The 22,061-nt window shown below is 40.6% G+C and overlaps 2 protein-coding genes across 4 annotated transcripts in view; one reads left to right on the top strand and one right to left on the bottom strand.

The window, feature by feature from the left end:
• Positions 1-4,489, top strand: part of LOC121507178 (PPARGC1 and ESRR induced regulator, muscle 1) — a 5,841-nt gene extending 1,352 nt beyond the window's left edge. The window contains exons 2-4 of the mRNA XM_041783375.1: positions 1-2,345; positions 2,447-2,563; positions 2,909-4,489. The exon at positions 1-2,345 is cut by the window's left edge and continues 552 nt beyond it. Coding sequence (XP_041639309.1) covers positions 1-2,345; positions 2,447-2,563; positions 2,909-2,982 — 2,536 coding nt within the window. The 3' untranslated portion in view covers positions 2,983-4,489. The remainder of the gene's footprint in view (positions 2,346-2,446; positions 2,564-2,908) is intronic.
• A 909-nt stretch (positions 4,490-5,398) lies between these two features.
• On the bottom strand, positions 5,399-21,160 carry rereb (arginine-glutamic acid dipeptide (RE) repeats b). 3 transcript variants are annotated; one of them, XM_041783103.1, is made up of 17 exons: positions 20,939-21,160; positions 19,965-20,013; positions 19,279-19,403; positions 18,427-18,526; positions 18,235-18,333; positions 15,774-15,854; positions 15,526-15,679; positions 15,303-15,389; positions 15,027-15,220; positions 14,676-14,828; positions 12,225-12,332; positions 9,697-10,829; positions 8,128-8,332; positions 7,331-8,033; positions 7,099-7,239; positions 6,822-6,996; positions 5,399-6,416 (listed from the first exon to the last, which is right to left on the bottom strand). In XM_041783103.1, exons 1-17 carry the CDS (start codon positions 20,962-20,964, stop codon positions 6,383-6,385), a joined length of 3,567 nt encoding a protein of 1,188 aa, XP_041639037.1. In that variant the 5' UTR covers positions 20,965-21,160; the 3' UTR covers positions 5,399-6,382. The 3 variants fall into 3 exon arrangements, with proteins under 3 accessions (XP_041639037.1, XP_041639036.1, XP_041639035.1); XM_041783102.1 differs by having other exon boundaries at positions 12,225-12,335; positions 14,676-14,825; XM_041783101.1 differs by having other exon boundaries at positions 12,225-12,335; positions 20,939-21,159.
• Between the last annotated feature and the right edge of the window lie 901 nt (positions 21,161-22,061).

The raw sequence follows: 22,061 nt of genomic DNA, 5'->3' as shown, positions 1-22,061 counted from the left end.
CATTCAAGAAGCTGACCCACTTTCTTGTAACCAAACAGAACTTAATGTGAATGAGCTTCACAGTGCAGACAGAGCAAAGAGCGAGGATGTGAGCAGTGTTGCTTTAAGAGCTGAAAGGGAGCGTTGGTTCGTGACAGTGAACGACAGTCCAGCACGACAGCGGGTGCGTGTGCCCTCTGGGAAAAAAAAACGAAGACAAAAAAAATCTAGGAGGGACAGTTACATGTGCAGAACAAGCAGGCAGGAGAATTCCTTTGAACATGGGTCAACAATGGAGAAAAACACAGATAATAGGGATCCTGACATATGTGACGGGCATTCAAATGAAGAAAATGCTGAAAGAATTAAGATAGGAGCTTTATCAGATTTATCACAAATGTCTTCGACATCAGGCGAAGAAGAAGACAGTTCATCAGGTAAAATTATGTCTCTTAAAGAAGTTTTCACATTTCATGACACATTCACACCCAAAGGCCCTTCCCGGTTTGACAGTGTTGAGTCTGAAGATGGAACAGAGTACCTTTCTACTCACAGCTATGATTCTGAAAGCTATCTGTCAGCAGCTGAATCGATGGACGAACTTCAGCATTTTCTCATAGATAACCAACCGATGCAGAGGTTAGTGTCCTCAGCAAAAACCAGCTCCCAACATGACCTGATTGAACATACCGATTCTGACACACAGGTCGTAGAATTGACTTCAGATGATGGCACTGTCTCTTCCAGTGCGACAGCTACAAGCCCTGAAGGTCATGAAAGCCCAAGTGTTGAGCTTAGCCAAACCTTTCCATCTCTAGGCCAAAGAGTTAACAAAACGCCAGATGACAACTCTGCATGTGTCAATGACCCTCACAGCAAAGTACCCTGCTTGTCCTTGCACACCACTGGACTCGAAAAACATGAAATTAATCTTCCAGCATCTGCTTGCTCTTCAGGAGATCAGCTCAGCCCTCTTACTGTCCCCCATTTAACTCTAACACCATGCTCAGTGGCTGATGGCCCTGGAACATATGCTGAAGCTGCAGGAAACACTCACCCTGTGTTTGCCATTTCTTCTTTTTGGGATGAAATGGAAAAACTGACAATTAATGACATTTTGCAGCTTAGGATGGGTAAGAGCCCACCTCTCGGGGAGACACAAGAAGCAGTGACACCAGATGTTGGCGGTTTCCAAACAAATCACAGCACTTTAGCAGAAACGGAGTATAATTTTTCTCATGGCGGTTTAATGGATACATCCGACACTGCCGATTCAGACTACTTCACGCAAGCTGACGAATCCAAGCCAGATCGCTCAAGCTGTGAGTTTTCCACCTCCGACTTTGAAGAAGAGTACTGGCAGTTTCTCTGCGCCAGTAGAAACCAAAGTCCGGACCCTAAAAGTGAACACCAACAAAGGGCTACAGAGTCTCCTTTCCCTGAGGAAGAGGAATCCACATGCTCTGAAGGGAAGGAGACACCTGTTCCCTCAGAGGACTTTACAGGGCATCTCTTCAAGGATCAGAGCTGCAGTGCGTTCAGTTCAGGAGAACTTTCGTGTCCTAGACAGATAACAAAAAGCAAAAGTGTGCGCAATGTACCAGCTCTCAATACAGAAGATTTATCTTTGCAGTTGCTACTTGGTAATGATGACAGCAGTCTGTTTCTCAGCAGCTGTCCATCTCTGGCAGAAGACGTGGCTCTAGAAGCGAGTGACAGCCTGGGAACATTGGTTTCTGCATCTTTTCTATCCAGCACACATGTATTCAATGAACTTTGTCCAACATCCTTCTCTGGGGGGTCTGAATACCTCTTTAACGATCAGACAGAGAAGGAGAGCTGTGTCACCATCTATGATCCAGAGAGCTCATTGGCACCAGCGTTAAACTACACTCTTTGTCAATCAGAAGAAGAAAAGTCCTTCTTTTCCCTCCAGGATTGCCAGTGCAGCGATGTAAAACCCATTCCCATTTTCTCTTGTTCCCACCCTACTGTCCGAGAACTCACATTCCCCAATCTGGACTATGCTTTCTTCAGCTCAGACAAGGGAGACAATGACATCTCACCTATAAGAATTGTGTCTTGCACCTTTATTCAGGGCTGTATACTTGGGACATCTGCGCCAAACCTACATGGTTTTCCCAGTTTACTGTCCATAAGGAAGATCAACTTCCGTAACAAAGGTAGTATCTGGTGTGGAAGCTCTGGTGCTTGGGTGTTTCCAGCTGAAACAGTGAATAAACTCATAAAGGGAGAGGAGCCTCCACTGATGGTGCTTGGTAAGGAGAGTGTCTCTTCAGCTCCCCATCAGTTATTTGAAGAGCTAGCAATGCAGCAGGGGATTTTAGGAACCATTCAAACAACAAGTAAGTCTAATGTCACACTGAATGGAGAGGATGGAGGCAAACACTTCCAAAGAAAATCATCATCAATCTAGAATCACCTTTTTTGTTTGTGCCTCTTACAGGGAGAGAGAGCATCTTCTCAGCCCTGAAGCAGTCAGATATGTGTTTGGTGTGCATTGCGTTTGCCTCGTGGGTTTTACGGTCGTCTGATCCAGAGGCCGCTGATACCTGGAAAGCAGGTATGAAACTCTCTGTGTGTATGTAGTGATTTGCTTAACTCACAATATGATTTGGGATGTTGGTTTTAACAATGTCATCCTTGCAAGATGGCACCAGAATTACTTTTTTGCTTCTAGGAATTATTAATCATTTTGTGTTGACCCAAAATTCTGGTCAAATTTTGGGCTCAAACTGTAAGCTTTCTTTGGATAAGTAATGTCATGTTTGCGCACCAGTAAGAGTTGAGCAACACATAAAATACTCACTACTGGTTTCTGAGTTCTCCAATAGTATGTTTGGGTGAAACTTTGGTCTTATTTTTGCCAGGTTTTCTAAAAACTTTCCTCTGTTGAAATCTTCTTCAGCTCTGCTAGCAAATGTGAGTGCACTGTCAGCGATCCAGTACCTACGGCAGTATGTGAAGAAAAAACCTTCGTGAGATGATCCCTGACATAAGCCATTGAGAGATTCCAGAAATTTCCGAACCTTCTCCCCTGGGTCCACACACTGTACATACACTGTACATTTATATAGCCATTACAGATGATGCTTTGGTTTCCAGAGTTACAATACAGCGTGTAAGAAGTCTGTTAATAACTGCTTTTTAATGAACTGAATCATAATGATCAGTATTACAGAACTGTCGTTCACAATGTATAGGTATCAAGTGTTGGCTACTAAAATGTACAGAAATATGTTTTTTTGTTGATATTACTCTTTTAGAGAACAAAAATTAACAATGAGCTGTGCAAATTTGGAGAATATTTACATGTACACCACTGGTTTGACAAGAGAAAGTACTACAAAAGCTAGTTGGAATAGAAATGTAATTTCCAGAAAATAAATATTGAAATATTAAGTTCTTCCTGTTTAAAAAGTAGCTGGATAGCAGTTTGTACATTACATGGTCTGTTTGGTCCAGGGTAGACAACAATGTCTAATGTGATATGATGCATCGTGTTATTTGAATAAGAAACACAGCATATCATCAGCCGTACTAGCCAACAGGAAAACATCTCAGCAGTATTCAAACTTTAAGCAACTGTGCCTTTTCAGTTCTTAGTTAACCAAAGTTAACATATGGACCATTCTCTGTAAGTACAGAAACTTTTTCTTAATTTCCAAATTCATGCAAGATGTTCTTTTGTTCCAAACTGGTGGCTTTGTGTTCATTCAGCAGCAAAAGAGCTAAGTTTCGATGGCTGTCTGTGATGTGTTGGGCAGATTCTAGATGTAGATGGTACTTCTTTTTAGGAGATTGAAAAGGTATGTAAGTTTTTGTTGTAGATACTGCATTGGCCTGGTTAGTAGGTTGTAAGAAAGGATTCAGTAAGTGACTGTGAGCTGAGCATGAAGAGTCTGAATTGCTGGTACCAATTTTCCTTCTCCTACTGATTAAGTCTAAACCTGAATGACTACCTGATGCAGGTGAGCAGTGTTATGTGATTTTTAGACCATTTTGGCCTTAGAAGATAAAAATATACAGTATTGATCTTCACCATCATGGAAAATGCAAAGATTTAGGACAAAAAACGAATGTAAAAATAAGCAGATTTTTTAGTCTTTGTTCTTTCTGCTGTGTATGTAAAACATGTTGTGTTAAGCTTTAAAAGTAGATAATTTATACATTTTCAGATTTGTGTTTGATGTAGCTCCGTTTCATGCTTTATGTTTATGCTCAAATTATGCAGTTGCCACCATCAGTTAAAAATGTTAAAAGAAATACAAGAAAATTGTATTGTTTAAAATTGAAAATTGTTTAAATACTGTTGTAAAAGAAGACTTGGTAAATATAATGTCACATGATGTCAGTGGTTCTCTACTGGTGGGTCAGGACACAAAAGTGGGTTTCAGAGCCATTTTCAGTGGGTCTTAAATGTGTACAAAAAAACACAGTCCAAAAAGTCTATGACGCACTTTAAAAATGTTTGATTCTGATTTGATTTCTTGCCTCGTCCAAACTGAATTATTTTCCATTAAATTAATCTGATTGGTTGAAAACTATCAGAAATGTTGGTTGTAATGTCTGGTTCAGGAGCAGTTAGTGGTGTCCTAAAGCTAGACCAGTGACCACTGACATAAATGAAAGGTTTTTGTGTAATAAATTAAATAATGCAATAAAGTCATGGATGCTCCATGCTCTTCTCTGTGTCATTAAAGCAGGAAACAACAGCACTACAAAGAACTTAAAGTCTCTGTAAAGTGATAAATAATATTTATTTTAGGTTTTTTGTATGACAGGCCACTGTGTTATGAACCACCAGGCCAAATTTCAGTCATGAATAACGTCTTGAACTTATAAAGCTTAAAGATCATGTAGTATTAGGTAGTAATATCTGCTCTGGGATAGTGTGGGCGTGTCAATGAATGAGCTGAAGCTCATGAGAAATACAGTCCACTCAAATAAAAAAAAAATGCTTTTGATCAGAGTGCATCTGCCTGGCTCTGTGTCAGAGCAGAGAGTTAAAAGTTGGAGATTAAATTTACTGTTTTCTGGCAGAAAATCTCTCTGTTATGATGCTTTTGATGACCCATGGGCCAACATGGCAGATAGATTTGGGAAATTTACCTCACACTGAACAGAAACACAGCATGTAATTGGACTGACTTTCAATGAAGGCAGTGACATCAGCTAACAACAGACTGTACTGAGATGAACTGCTCTGTGATTTGAATCATTGTGGCATCAGGGAAGCGGGGTAATTCCCCATCAACACTGCTGATGTCCAGGGCTCAGGTATTTGCCCTGCTCAAATAAAACCAAGCCAGGAAAGAGGCAAACAGCTTCCTAAATACCAAGTACTATTTGAGGCAGAGGAACTCAAAAGTGCAAACAGAATGACATGTCATTGCAGAAATATTTATTGAAATAAATATGCAATGGATACACTTTTATTTTATGTCACATAAATATTGAATTTAGAGGCAGTTCTTTAAAAAAATCCACTAATATGCTCAAAATTTAGTTTCTCTCCAATTCAGTCAAACTGTCAAAACAATGCAAATACATTAAGTCTGATAAAAATTTGAAGTAATGGATCATTATCCAGTCAAAATTATCTCAACTTATAATACCATAGAATTTTTAGCTTACGATTTACTACTATCGTGCTGAATCAAGGGTCAAGTGTTCTTGTCTACTGCTAAATTAATAGTAATCATTCATATAGAATAATGTGAACATGGAATATTTACAGTCTCAAAAATGAGCGAATAAAAGCTTAGGTTATACTGTGGAAAGAAATCTTGATATATAAAACTTTAGGGTTTAGACAAATATTTAGCAGATTTAAGAGTAAAACCAACTTCTACTATTCTTTCAAAGTCTAAACATCACAATGCAACTCGCTACTCTAGTTTGGTGAAAAAAGAAGAGTCATGCTAGGTTGTTACAATCATTCGAAACACTGATTTAAATGTTGTTCTGTACAAGGAAATCATTTAGAAATCATCATAGGGATATTTCAACTTAACAGCAAAGTCTGTCTGTTTTCATATCATTTGTGATAGCTGAGTTCTAGCAAATTCTTACCACTGCATAAGAAACATTTGGACAGATGGTTAGAGAATATCTGACGCTTTAAATCTCACTTGAGTGAGATTGTTCTTTATTTGATATTAAAATTAGTATAAATTCTGACATGATATGAAAATCTCAGACGAACTTTGACAGTCCCATTAAGTGCTGAACAAGGAATGCACAAAAAGATTCACAGAATTTTTTCTAAAATATATTAAAACAAGAAACTGACACACATTTGACTCTTACAGTCTTGAAAGTACACAGTATTGTATTTGGGTATGAATATAGGGTATCAAGGGCATGCACCACCTGAGACTCAAGATGGCTTGTCACCTTCTTTCTTCAGACGACTGGAAAAAAACAGAAACAAAGTTACATCAACACTTGGCTGGGACATTGATGTAATCTAAGCTCAAGCAGGAAAAGAGGAATAATACAGGTTTGATTTGAAACTGAAGAAACATAAAGAGACAAAAACTGCTGAGGGTGTCCTGTTAAATATCTACTGTAAAATCCAGTGTATAAGGCACACTTTCAATATCTATTTTTTACTCTAAAAAAGTGTGCCGTGTCCTACATACCAGTATGACAAGTACAAAATCCTGAGACGTGTGCTGACAATACCACAAGTTCAGCCAACTTAGCTGGAGCTATAGAGCCAACTACAAGCCTCAGCTACAGAGCCAACTACAAGCCTCAGCTACCCCTGTATGGATTAATGAGGTTGTTGCACTGACAACCATTAAAAACTCTACCTGTAATAATCTTCCTGACTGGGTAGAGGGCCTCCATGCAGATGATGCCCATGCAGCCACTGCTGCTCCATAGCCATCCTCTGCAGCTCTGCAGACTGAGCATGCATGGCCTGGAGCTGGTGAGCAGCTGACATCTGAGGAATTGGGCCCTGCAGCTCACGTGGATATGCAGCTCCTGTGGATAACAAAATTATAGAAAGTGAAACTAAATAAAGAAGCTGAACTCAAGGGAGACTGAGATGTAAGCTGTTAGCACAAAAGAGGTGAAAAAACTAACCAAACAGTGGATGGCGCAGCATCTCATGATCATGAGGGAGATCGCTGAGTAGAGGGTTGGGGATTGGGCCACCAGGGAAAGGAAAGCGGGCCAAACGTGGTCCTGTTGCCAGGGGGTCCACAAGAGGATGTGGGCTTGAACCTGGAGAGGGAAATTAATCATAAAGAAATAAAAAGGGCTGTAAGATATCCTAGTTTTCTTCTGTTCATCAGGTAAATAAATCCATCCTCACCTTGACCTAGGGGGTCCTGCTGGTGCAGGTGTAGGTGGGAGTGAATGTGAGAGTGTTGGTGATGATGCGGCGTCACATTGAGCATCTGCAGCCTGGTAGCAGGATCAGTCGCCACAGACGCCATCCTCTCTGCGTGGAGTCGTTCAGCAGTGAGTCGTTCTGCGTAGCTCAGCTCTGGGCGCAGCTGAGGGCCTGCAAGTGCCATTCTCTCCCGCTCCATGTGGTTCAAGCCAGGATGAAAGGGTGCAAATGGGTGTGGAGGCCCAGGAATGTGGGGAAGGCCGATGGCCCCGTGTCTGGCAAAGTGCTCCATGGGGTTGGCAGAGGGGTGTAAAGTTTCCAGGTCTGGGGGCTTGACTTCAAAGCCGGGCTTCATCCTCTCTCGGAGCTCTCTCTCTCGTAGGTTCCTCAGCTCCCGCTCTCGAAGGCTGGGTTCAGCGCTGTACAAGCCGGGCATGTGGTAGGCCAACAAGGGATCCCCAGGGCTCAGTGACACATAGAATGGGTGGTTGCGGTTGGTGGGGGACATAACATGGGGTCGGGCGTACTCACTCAGGGTGCGCAATGCAGGTGTATCGGGGCCGATGTAAGGGGGAACAGCAGCTACAGTGGTGGGCGGCTGCTCAAAGGAAGGACGACCATGCCCCTGGGCTGCCATCTGAGCCTCACTTATACGGCTGTCGTGGGACGAGCTGGAGGCTCTCTGTAAACAAGCACAGAGCGTCAGATCAGACAGTCATGCTTAGTGACAGACAGGATGTGTCAAAAAAAAAGAATGATGGGAATGTTGCACTCACAGCATTTCTGTCAGCCTCCCTTTCTCTCTCCCTCTCCCTGTCTTTTTCTCTTTCACGTTCTTGTCGTGCGCTGAGCTCAGCCTCCCTCCTCGACTTCTCGATGGCCTCCTCCCTCTTCCGGGCCAGCTTGGAGGACGAGAGTGGAGTGAAGAACAGGTCTGTTCTGGCACAGGAGTTGTAACCACGATCCAAGTGTTTGATAAACCTGAACAAATAAAAGATGTGTATTTATAAGTAAGACAGTAACACTTCTTTCACACAAATTAAAATGTAATCTATTTAAGGGTTGCATAATCTTACGCACCATGCGTGTCAAACATGGAGATATGTGTGTTCTGTTCTTATCAAAATCCACACAAAAACAAGGCTGATGTTTTAACTTCTAAGGTCCTACTTATCCCTGACAAGTGGGAGAAACTTAAAAGGTATCCCAAACAAAAGCTCAGGTCTCTGGAGGTTAAAGTGTGATTGTCATTCTAGGTGGTACAAAGGTTGCAAAGTCAAATAATTGGCCAGACTCCCTGTTTGTCATCAGGCAAATCCATCTTGTAAAACTCTCGTTTGCAACATTTGTGGCGAACCTCACGCTGTTCGGACCAATCGGCATCATTTGAGGAGAACGAGGTGATAGCTATGGGCGGAGTTCAGTTGTATTGAGAGCCGACAGCAACTTCCATGTTATTTGCGTTTAGCTCAGTGGAGTATAGCAGCAGTTTTATCAGAACTGGACTACATTTCTTTATACAATAAAGAGCAAGACACAGCACTGAAAGCTTTTCATGGCAGAAAAGAAGTTTGTGCCCTTCTGCCAACCTGCTTCAGCATGAGTTTGCAAAGTTAAGGGGGAATTGCAGCAGGGGTGCAATATGGGTCTGTTTATAAAATGGGAGCTAGTGAAGTGGTTAGCTTGGCTGTAGCATTGGTGCATTGGCAGTTTAATGAGAACTGGATCAAATGTCTTTATTAAAACATAAACAAAGAGCCACAATGTAAACTGCTCTTGGCAGAGAAGAAATGTTTGATGTTCTATCAACTGGCTGTGGTGTTTAATCCACATCATTGTCCACAGTTCCTAAACTACTGTAGCATTTACCAGTAGGTTTGTTGCAAAGCTGTGCATGCCAAGTCCTGCCCTTCCCAAATGCCTTGATAGCAACCTTTCCTAGATGAATGTGAAATAACCATGCAATGTACATATTAAAGAGTCTATCTGGCATGTCAGGTTAGTACAAGGTTAAAGTGATGTCACTTCTGCTGGTTTCTTTTAGTGGGTTCATCTTTAAAAAACTGATGTGGCTCGTGAGCTTTTACATTTCAAATTAGAATCTAGTGTCTACTTTTCTTGTCTCTCTTTAGCTGTCATATCAAAATAAAGGCAAAATCCCCAAAAAAGATCATAAACACTTATTTTACTTTCAAGTCAGGCTGATCATAATGTTAAAAATTAATCTTAATGTTAAGTTTCTTCTTACTTTTTGAAATGAACCAACCCAACAATCAGACTTCACAACTTTGACAACATGAGCTAAACTATTAAGGATCTGTGTGTATTTTTTTCTTAAGACGTACCGTGCAGACTGGCTGGCATGGCTTGCCATGTTGATGACAGTGGGCTCTGGTGATGGGCTTCGAGGTGGAGATGGTGGGCTCTCGGCCTCTTCCAGCTCATCCATTGGCTCTTCTTTAATCTGAATCTGTGATCCGCCACTTATGGTGCTTGGGGATGGTCTAGGAGGAAGAGTAGGAACCGATGGCTGGAGGCTTGGGACGGGGCCAATGGTAGAAGGTGTGACGGAGGTGATCGGGTGTGAGGCTGCAGCAGGCGGGTGAGAAGAAGTTATGCTTTTTCCAGGGTGGGTCTGCACCTGAGAGATGACTGGCAGTTGGGCAGAAATAGACTGCATTGGCAAAGGCTGTGGCATGAGCTGAAGAGGGGGAGGGGGGGCCCCAGGAGGATGCTGGTTGGGCAGAGAATTCAGGGGTTTTAGAGCAGGGGGAGGGGGCAGATTGGAGGGCATCTGAGGGAAAGGTGTAGCAGACTGGTGTGGCATCTGTTTGTGTGCAGGTGGAATGGGAGTGGTGGGAGGTGGCTTGATTTGTGGCCCAGAAAGAGGAGGCTGTGGAAGTTGAGACTCTCTATAGAAGGGTGGTGGTCGCTGGGGAGCTTGAGGTGATGGGACATGAGGCTGAGCGGAGCTAAGAGCAGGGGGAACTGGAAATGCTGGCGAAAGAGGAGAGTCCTGACCCAAAGCTGCTGGCAGAGGTGGTGGACCAGGATGAGAGTGAGAGGCGGGCTGTAGTAGACTGTTAGGGCCTGCTACAACCGCTGACTGAGCCCCAGCAGGCTGAGGGGGGTCTGGAGAAAGAGAAGGCAGGGTCTGAGCAGAATCAGCAGTGTTGGTGCTTTGGGTTGGCTGGGGAGTGATGGCAGGGACCTGAGAAGGGGGTGCCTGTGGGGCCGGTGTGTCGGCCAGCACAGGGGCAGGAGCAGCAGGCTCTGATGGGACGCCGTTGGGCTGAGCGGACGAGTCAGAGTCACTCTCGTTGCCCTGCTGAGGGCTGGGAATGCTGGGAGAGGAGCTGCGGTTGTCCTGATCGATGTCTTTGGTGTCACTGCTGCCGTCGTCCTGAGCACTGCGGCTCTCTGAGGAGCTCTCCTCCTCTACTTCAGCTTCTCCCTCTGAGCGGGAGCCTGGCGGATCCTGCAGGAACCAAGAAAATGTTGGACCAAATTTACATTGTGCGGAATTGTATTTTTAACAACATTTGGTTACTACATTTAGCTTCCAACATTTTAAATATCTGTGCAGATGCCACACTTACTTTCCATTTTTCAACTTTTGGTTTTTACTTCACAGAAAACAACCTTTAAACACTACTAAAGCACCAAAACAACACAAATTGCATCTACAAGAGACTTTAAAATTATACAGTTTTTATACATTAGAACTAGGGCTGTCAAAGTTAACGCGGTAATATTGCATTAACTCAAATTACTTTTAACGCCACTATTTTTTTGTCGGACGATTAATTTATATTGACCATTGACCGGCCCGATCACGTCTCATAAAGGTCCGCCTACCCCGCTCTCCCATGCCCACTCAGCTCCTGCTTGAAAGTGAAAGTATTCTGACAAAACAAAACTTACTAAAACGATCGACTGGAACGATAAATAAACGTCAAATTAAAAAAAAAAACCAACCAAGATGCTGCACAAGTGTCAAAGACTCTGCAGTCCCTATAGGAGACGGTCTGATGCTGGTGAATATACAGCTACATCATGAGGAGGAGGAGGAGGAGACAGCAGGAGAGGCTGGTGTGTGACAGTGGAGCAGAGGTGTTACAGGTGAGCCTGAGAGTGAAGACGCTCTGTAGAGTATCATAATATAAGCTAAAAATCATTATCAGACTGTGGGTCCCCTTTATTTATGAAGAAAAAAAATGTTTGAGTCATCTGTAGTGTAATTCTCTAACTGTATTTAGTCTCTCTTTTTGTATCATCTGTTGTGAGTCCTCTTAGTGTAAAGGGATGATTGTGAGCCTTTATTTCCCCCATGTGATACCAAAATTCTCTGCTTGTGTGTGAAGTGTGAAGGATCCATGAAAGATCTTTAAGTGATTTAAACTTTACTGACCATGCTCTTTATTTACAAGTGTGATGATTAGATCTGTTATTCTGTGTAAAACTGCTGAGAACAACAGAGGAGTTAACTTCTACAAGTCTGTGGTATTATTCAGTAATGTTACATTAAGGTCAGTGTCTCCATCTGTTGTGGCTTGGTGGGCTTGAGTTTACCATGTTATGCTCTCAGAAGATTTTTGGAGCTTTTAGTATCTTTGAGATTAGACTTTTTTCTGGACATTATATGTTGTTGTTTCGGGTTGCTGATATGAACAAACATTTGCATAAAAAAAGTATTTTTGTCCACTTGTGTTGATAAGGGTATTTAAATCTTGAGAAATAGTCCTGTAAGGTCCATTTAGAACAGACAAAAAAGTGTGATTAATTTTAGATTAAACTCAAGTTAACTATGGAATTTGTGAGATTAGAAGTGATTAATAATTTTAATCTCCTGACAGCCCTAATTAAAACCCACCTGTGTCTTGAGCCTTTTATTTGACACTTTTTCAGGCTCTTCTGGCTCCTGAGCAGGACTCTCCCGAACACGTTTTGTTGTCTTTGGTGACGTTACTTCCTCTTTTGTCTTCTGTGGGAATGACACACATCATTGTCACAGACAGAAAAAGATGCTAATGAGTAAAACAAAAGACAAAGGTATACATGTCCACTGTATGTACCATGCGCTATTCTGCCTTATAGTTGATGTTGCACCTTGCACCTGGATCTTGAAGTTTTTTTTTCCCCCATGTCTTTCCCCCGCTCTCGTCCCTGTTTCAGACTCTATCACCTGTCCTCATCTATCAATAAAGGCACAAAAATGCCAAAAAGAAACCTTAAACATAAAAAAAAAAAAATGGCGTGAGTGTGCAGCATGACAGACGTTCAGCAGAAAAGTGAGAGGAGCATATCCAGGAAGGCAGAGGCAGACACAGTATATGTTATTCTCTGATTATTTCACAGTTGTTGATGTCTAAATAGCTAAGAAACAATGCATTTTGTGGCTCTGCTCTGCCCTCCGTCACAGCATACTCCTGCAGCCTGTTTAATTCCAACGGCTGGCAAATGTGTTTAAGTCCCTTTATCATGTACACGTTATGGTAAGACTATGTTACAGACAGATAGAGAGCAGAAAAGAGTAAAGGCGTTATCTCCTGCTCCTTTAGCCCTGTCCTGTGGACTGTCTTTATTTCACCTTGGTAAATAAATACTGCATGCTGTCTGACATTTGCTGGTAAATGGCACAGCGCTGGCAGGTGATCCTGTTAATAGCTGTCATTATAAATGTATACAGAAAAAAATATCTGAGGTTATTTTTTAGGCAATATGATTCTAAATAGATATTGTGTTGTGAACACTGGAATCCTATGAGTGTAGGCAGATGCACGCTGTTGTCTCTGAATCAGTTGCTATTTCAGGGCAACATAATGAGGTTGAATAATTCTTCAAAAGCTTGTTTTGCTCAGACTACCAGAAGGGTGTAAAGAGGAACCTGTCATGGATTAAACTGTTAAACTGATATTGAGAGAAGGTAAAGGCTACACTTTTAATAACACACAGTTTTTTTTTCTTTTTTTACCTGAGCGACCAATCTATCGGTTGGTATGTAATTATGCAAATGCTAATATAACTGGAAAACCAGGAAATGTCTGTATTATATTGTTGTTGCTGGAAAAAAATAAAGGACAAAAAAAGCCAGTGATATTCCATGAGTATCTCTGGCTGATATTACCTTAGTTAAGGCAAATACTCAGTATGTACATGATTGCCTGACTAAACCCTTAAATACTATCAAACCTGCTATCTAGCACTTAAAATAGTGGTTGTATAGGCTAATTATGAATATTTCTGTTAATTCATGCAATGCCAGTCAAATGTTAGTCAAATGTATAATGAGCTACATGCTACTAACTGGGGCTGTGGCTCTGGATAATGGCTTATGTCATACTACCAGAATTTTCCACTACCTGGATGCAAACTAGTACGAAGAGTTCCTACAAAATTTTTTTAATTAAATTTGAGACTTTTAAAGGCCTGATGCGACAAAATTTAATACTAATTTTTACATAGATCTGCAGGAACCCTGAGTACAGCAGATGGGAAAGCATGTTTTAGCACAGGAAACAGACAAAAATATTATGTTAAAATAAATAAATAAATAAATAAAGTTTTAAGTAGGTGTTAAGCCTACCCTGTCATTTTTGGCTGCTACTCTGGTTAGGTTATTAAATGCCAGTTTAGCCATTTCTACATTGACATTAACCTATAAAGAGGAACAATGCTACATTAGCCAATCTCAGCAAGACTATTTAACGCTGTTTACCCACCAATGCTGTGATTATGTGTTTGGCTGTGTTTTATAAATTTTGCTCATATTTGACTGTTTTCTGAGTAATTTCTTATCATAAGACAGGACGATTAGTCTCTGTTTAAACTTGCATTAAATTCACCATGAAATGAGTCACCTGACATCCGTACTACATAGACTGCACATTAAAAGATAAATCTATCCAAACTGTACTAAAATAAAATGTAAAAATCACAACAGGCTGTGGTTTCTGTTTGTAAAATACTGTTTATAGTGTCCTTCTCTCTGCTTTACAAAAGCCTCAGCCTACAACATCAGATGCATACTATAAAACTGCACAGCCTGTAATAACAGCGTTTATGAGGTTGTGATGGGGCTGCTGAGACAAGCTCTGCTGCAGCAGGTGTTGTTACTGCACATTTGAAAGCAAAAGCAGCCACATGTAAATGTCTTCTTATTAATAACTGTATACAATATGCAATAAACTATCACCTTAAAGCTACAGGGGTTTTTAGAAGCAGAAAAGATATAAGCTTAATGAAAAGGTACAGGCCTAAATATACTACCCTGCTGTAGTCATAATGTACGTGTAAATGTAAATAAAGTGTGTAGATGTGTTACCTTGTTAGTCCTCCTGCTGGACTCAGCCTTGTTTTCTGTGGTAGAGGATCTCAAAGATGCACCGCTTATAGCGGCCTGGTTGCCAGTCTGCTGATCCCCACTGGTGGGAGATCCTGTGAGTCTCCTGTGGCCGCTTCTCAGAGATGACAGCTGCTACAAAATAAAATATAGGAGTTGGCATAATTAAAACATACCAGATAAATGTTTTCTTTAATGTGGGAGAACTTTTTTAAAGCGGAAAGGTAAAACATTTGTGAGATTCAATAAAGATGTGAAAACTGATCCCTGATGTGTAATGTAGTTTGTTCTAGACAGCAGTGTGAGTGTGACTCAATCCAGCCTCAAGCTTACAGGTGCTCTGCTCCGCCGTGTCCTCATGCCATGCTTGCTGTTCACCTCCTCTTCCTCTTTCACAGGTTTGAACATGAACGGAGTGCCTCCAGACTTTGAAGCAGGCGGCAGACAGCCATGTTTGTTTTCATATGTGCAGCAGGTCGTACACAGCAAAGGGTTGTCTCTTCCCCCCTGGTGCCAATCCTTGGAAGCTGTTTTAGACAGGGTTTTATGTGAAAGTTTTCACAGAAAATTCTCTCCTCTAATATATCACAGTTAGAGAAGTTGACTCACTTGTTGTACCACAGTGGCTGCAGCTTTTGGTTTCCTGTTCGCTGTCTTCACTATCAAGATCGTCCTCACTGGCAGAACTTGCATCCACTGGAAGACAAATATTAGCTTCAATGTGAAGAAAAATCCCAAATTTAATGATCTCACAACTGTACACAAAACTCACAAGTCTAAATAGGGGGGAATAAAAACTGCAACACGTTTCTACAGACCAGCAACTGCTTACCTGAATAATTCCTCGATGGAGTGTTGACTGGAGTTGCCACAGAGCGAGTCTTTGCCTTGCGAGAGGATGGCTGTCGGCGTTGCTGCCGATATGCTCGCGTTCCTGCAGCTTCAGGAGTTTTCTTCCAGTGGTAGTAGAAAGTGATCAGCTCCCCCTGAGGGTAAATACTCAAGACTTTAGGAACATCCAAGTTATGTTATCAAGTTATCAAAAATACTGCAATCATGATTAAGACAGTTTTTCCTTACAGTTTTTTTGCTGGGCAGAAAGTCTTTCCGGATGCGGAAAAAATTCTTTCCATACTGTCTCAACCCCTTAATGAAACGTTTCTGCAAGGAAAAAGAAAGGGGGAAGGTCAATGTGGAAAAAAGAAGCTAGAAAGTTCATTAAAAGATTTATTTCACTGCATACTTGTACCCCATTAAATAGAGTTTTAGAGGCATGGAAGAGATCGAATTGCCAAATCATGATCAGAGAAATTTCAATTTACTGTGACCTCACAGTAAAAAAGCCAGATGCATTTTTGGTGTTTTGTTTGAAGAGTTGACATGCACACACTGAGGGTTTTAAAGCTCCTTTTGAGAAACTTTAGGTCTGTGTCACCTTTGGCACCCCCTTGGGACAAAGTGACACCTCTAATCTCACCTCTAATAATTTTAATTTAATTACAGGCTTATTCAACAAACATGCATTTTATATCAGACCTCCAACATGACTGTAGAAATGTAGGGAAGGATTTAGCGCTCTTGTAAGGCAAAAGGAGGATAAAATTTCAGCTTTTTTTTTTTTCCAGAAAAATAAAACTAGCAACAGGTCTCTAGTCTTGTCTTGAAGAAGGATGTGCAATTATTCAAGTCTCCAGAAAAAATATATCAAGAGTCCACTGCAAAAAATATGCCCCCCCCACATCTAACATCCATAAGTTGATTGAGTTAATTAAACATTTTGTATCTATTTTCTATCTATTTCTGAATATGATACTTTCCTTTATATTTTTTGCTGATAATGACAATTAACACAGAAAACAAAAAGATGTGTTTTTAGACCTTTTTTATAATATTTATTTTTGGGCTTTTTTAAAATTTTCAGAAAAAGTTCAGGTTGATTTCTTAACAACACAGAACTTGTGTGTAACCACGAGTCGTGACATGCCTCGTTGTGTTGGTCACACTTAACTTTTTATTTTAGCAAGCTAACTTCAGAATAACCTAGCTTGATATTAGATAGCTATAAACTTAAGCTGAGTCAGTAACAATGCAGTGAATGTAACAATGCAATATCTCACAGTAATATTACACTCACTCGGGTAGCCGCATACAGCTAAATCAGACCAGAGCAATTAAAGAGTTACAACCAGCATGAGGGAGGTTTGGTCAGAGATTGATTCATAATGATTTCACGGTTCAGAATATAGGAGAGAAAATGTGAATGCACGTTTAGAGGACATTAGAGAGGAGCATTTCGAATTGTACTTTATCAGTGACTTTTAGGACAGTGCTTATCCACTTACTTATTACCTACAAATATTATTATATATAAGAAAATATAAATTGATCATTTATAAATACACTCACTGACCACTTTATTAGGCACATCCGTGCAATGTAATGCCAATAACAACTTCTGACATCAAACAGTCCATGGAAAAGTTTCTCAATATTTAGTAAAACATTCTTTATACTTGTGGCAGTTTGACCTCCTGGCATATAACTCTCACTCTCTACAATATGGGCTTGTACACATTTTGAGAATAGGTAAGATATGTTTTTTTATAACTGCCTCCTTACTGAGGATTTATTTCTTTCTGCACTGATGGGGCTTTTCCATTACAAGGAGCGGCTTGGCTGGACTTGGTTTGGCTTGGCACGGCCAAGGCAGCCCAGCGCAGCAGGAGATTTGCTTTTCTACCATAACTGTGCTACCTGTTTGAGGGTGCGTCTAGAGCTGATGACACCCTGATCTGTTTGATTTTAGTGTTTTAAAGAAAAAACTAAATTATAGACTGTCAGTGCAGCATGCTGCTCTTTCCCCATTGAGTCTCTCTCTCTCTCTCTCTATCTTTCTGCCATCAATAAACAAACAATAATTCAAGCTTATCATCAAACAGAGAGAATTTTCCTACACAGAAGTTAAAGAACAGTCTTCTGATGATTGATATATGGGTCTCTAGGATAGCAGAAAATGAACAATCATATTTTGGACTGGGCATTAAGAACTGCATGCTTTACAAGCACCAGTTAATATATTAAAGACTGTCTCAATCATGGGCTAAATGTTCCAAACATCTCCAGCATTTTACTTTTAAAAGGTCAAGAAATTATTTGTCTATACGAAGGGGAATTAAACATTGATATTAGACCACCACTGTTACAGAGTCGTAGTCAGTCCGAGCAGAGGCAAGGAAAAAACGCATCTCCCCATGGGCTGAAAATCAGAAGAGGGCGGAATATCAGAAGCAGAGGGGGTAAATCCCTCTGGCAAATCGCAAACTGCTTTGAGGCCGCCACGGTGCACTTGGAGCCAGGGTTGACCCGCTTTGGCCCTGTTCTAGAGCAGGACTGTGCTTGGCGCAGCCTGGCACATCAAAACTGGTGATGAAAATGTAAATCAGTACAGCTTGGTTTGGCTCGGCATGGCCAGAATTCATAGTGGGAAAGCCTCATAACACTTAAATGGCAACTTTTTAGCACAGGGTTTACAATGTCTCACCACATCGTCCTCAGACCAGCATTTCTCAATAAGCTTCGGCAGAGGCTTTTTCACCAGACGCTGGAGAGCTTTAGCCGCATCATAATGGCTTGCATGTAGCTGGAGTTGAGAGACAAACAGATGTGTCACGATCACAAAGTACGCATGCATGTAAATTTAAACTGGTAGCTAAATTTGAGTTGTGCTCCTCACCGTGTTGAGTGCGTTGAGCGTGGTGTCATCACGAGAAGCAGCTAAACATCCATCCTCTGTTGATCCCCCGTCACACATCCCTGCAAATGCTGCCATGCTCCTAAAAAATAAACAGAACAGGTTTTCTTTACAAGGTAAAATCACTAACAAGGACAATAAGTAGTGATTCTCTTAATCAGCTGCATGTTTTAAAACTACCTAAGAGACAAGTACACTTGTCCTAGTGGAGAAACATACTCTGCATCTCTTAAATAAATATACAAAAGTGACAAATGAAAGAAAGCTTTAAACCATCAATCATCTATTTAAGATTAGGAATGCAACTGAGTTCATTTTTCCTTCAGCTTAAGTTGTATTAGAAATAAAGTGGTGCAAGAATATCATGAACAAATGAAAAGACTGAATTAAAGTAGAGCTGATGGAAAATCCTTTTCAGGCATTTAAAATTTAACAAGACTATAATCATGTTACCAGACCCTGACTGGCTTTGTTCTATAATTTCTTGCCCATTAATGACACTTTTTGACTACTTTGTTAAAGAGCTGTTGAGTAATTCTTAACCTTGTTATAACACTAGAGGCTCTTATGTGCTAGTGTAAAAACTGTTTTGGCAAATAGTGAGGTGGAACATCAATAATACATTTCTATAGAGTTTAACCGATACTTAGAACAAAGATATGTCCAGTGCTCAAAAGTCAATATCTAGCTGTTTTATAAGGACATGGCTGCAGGTGAAGCTAACCTCAACATTAAAATTAGTAGTAAAGCTACTAGCCTGTTCACCTGGCTTAAGAGGAAGCCCAGGACCACTTAACTGTAATTGATTTGAAGACACACAGAGAAAACACTGACCTGGCAGCCCTGAGGTACATGAGAAGGTCACAGTCATTGACCCCAGGTGTCCACATCAGCTCCTCATTCTCCGTCTGAGTCTGCAAACCTGGAGCAGGCCGAGGCTGCAACTCTGGGAGTTTGGCCTGTAAAGAGTTCAAATACAAACACACACTTTAAAACCTCCAAAAACAAACAGAAGGTGAATTTCAGGTTTGACAGATGCAATTTAATTTAAAGATCCAGAGGGTGTTTTTAAAGTATGACATAACCCAAAGATTTACAACCCTTTCTCAAACACAGTTGATTATTATGTGATTGTATTTTAACCATTAGACACTTAAAATGTCAATCATGAATACAGGATTTTGCACAGAATAAAATGTTACTCTGAAGTAGTACCTCTATGTGATCTCACATATTCGAATAATACAAATGTGCATACACAATATGAAACATCCAAATATTTAAGTTTATTGTATAAATACTGTATAACGTGCAGATAACAGTACAGCAATCAGACCAATCTGATGGCATAATTAGCTTAAAGGCAAACAAGTAAAAGACACATAATACCTTATTGTAGTTTATTTGCAAATGTCAACTTTAAAATAATCGTTAGCAATGAAAAAAATATACTTTGACCTTTTTGATGTGTATGAATTATTTTGCCACATTTCATAGCGCATTTTATGTCAGTAGTGTACCTGGTGACTTGGTCCAACTCGTATCTCGCCCTGTGTGCTGTTCAGGCTCCTGAAAGATAATGAAAAATAATATTCACCATATGTCACTGGCTCTGATTATTTACTGTCTCAGTAAGTTACGTTAGTAAAGTAAAGGTAACGGCAGTTGTTTTCACGTCGTTAGACGGTGTGTTGTGTAGTGAATGTTAATTATCGGGTACTTAACGCTGCACAGCTTGTACACAGACGTATGATCAATACGTGTATAATAACTTGGCTGTTGTCGGGGCAGCCTCCCTCCCTCTGTTCTGTGATTTCAGCAGTAGAATAACAACCCGCCCCTCCATCGCTGTGAGCCAATGTCAGCTGTGACCTGCGACGTTTCCTTATATTACATGAATGAAATCCGACGCTAGCTACCGCAAAAGACTGTCAATCAATCATACACGAGCTGCTAATTTTTACGGTCACCATTATGAGAACAGTGTGTGCTAGTGCTACTTTGGAGCTCCTAACAGGTTGACAGTGAAGCTGGCTGGCTCAAAATTGTGGCTAACTGTTAGCTAAAGTATGCAATCTATAATTAATATAAATGTTAGCATGCACAGCATGTCGCTGGCATGTATATATGCACACAGTGATAACGATCCATGTCAATACACGTCAAGCCCAGAGGGAATAACAACAGATTTATTAAACATGAATGTCAGCGCTGCACTTCGTTAATCTGCTTAAGTGTCATTATTGCACATAATATTTGCAGTAATCGCTGTTAGTTACATTAAAGCGACCGACAAGAGCAGCTAGCTGCTAACGAGACAGTAACATTATCCTGTTATTTGGCTAGCTTGTTAGCCAGACACGAACTTCGTGACCACTGACACTCAGGCTATTTTGCACAAACGGCTATCAAAGTAATGACATAAAACACTCCACGACATATTTAATAAAAATCAACTAAAATACAAATGCTAATGTTAAGTTAAATAAGTTACCTTCGCGGACTGAACAGGTCGTCCATGTCGAAGGATGTTTGGATGTGCCTTGTTGACACTACGCAGCGCAGTGGGCGATACACACAAACTATGCGAATCCCCTATTACATGGCTATTCAAAATGGAGGCGGTGTAGTGGAGAGAGTCGGTGTATTTTTTCCAGTGCAATGACCTCAGCAGCCACAGCTAAGCCTTCAAAGTTGTCTGGGTGTACATAACTGAGCATGTGCCGCGGATCAGCAGCAGCAGCAGCAGCCACTGGGGCCGCTCATCAGCTGCTTCTGCACGGGCGTCCATGAATCAAACAACACACCATATTGTGTGTGCTGCTGTGGTTATTAAACACTGTTATGTAAGCCGTCATATTAACCCACCACCGACAGAGACAGTAATAATGGTTACCACTTCATGACAGGCAGTGGTGGAGAAACCCACTGAGGAAAATATTGGTGGTTTTGGTCTATTTAGAGCAGGGAAGTTTTAAGGTTATTTCAGTTCCAAAGGAATTTGTCACAAATGTATCATAAATGCACAGAAATGACACACGCAATGAATTATTTGTCGTAATACTGATAAAAAAAACAATGTAGTTTTAGTCTTGTGCTGTGATTCAGCTGACAAATCCAGTAGCTTTTCAATACAAACAGAGGGATATCTAAAAATGCGCGAGCCATTAAAAACAGTCTAATAATACATTTCAAAATAACTCAAAGGTTTGCCATTACAAACACAATAAAGGAGTTCAAACTTTTTAAGGACTTTCACAACCTAGAATTTTTCCTAGACAAATATTTAGGACACAAACTAAAAGATGCATTTCTGTTTGGAATGTGAACAGGCCGTGCTTTGACTTTTTTTTTTTTTTTTTTGCTTTGACTGTTTTTTTCATAAAAAGGTAATGCATCAATTTCAGTCTTCAACAAATGATATAAAGCATAGGTTTACATATATACACACACACATATGTCTATTTGTATGTATATATATATATATATATATATAGTCTGCTTTTCCTAAATAATGCACAAGACAGTATAATTTTTAAGTAATCAAGCAGAGCATAGTTCAGATTTTATCAAACAAACCTCCCAATGATAGCTTTTTTTTTTTTCAAAAATAAAAA

Source organism: Cheilinus undulatus, linkage group 3, assembly GCF_018320785.1.
Source record: "Cheilinus undulatus linkage group 3, ASM1832078v1, whole genome shotgun sequence".
Classification (NCBI taxonomy): Eukaryota; Metazoa; Chordata; class Actinopteri; order Labriformes; family Labridae; genus Cheilinus; species Cheilinus undulatus.
Note: the sequence above shows the minus strand (reverse complement) of the source record. Positions and strands in the feature narration are given on the sequence as shown.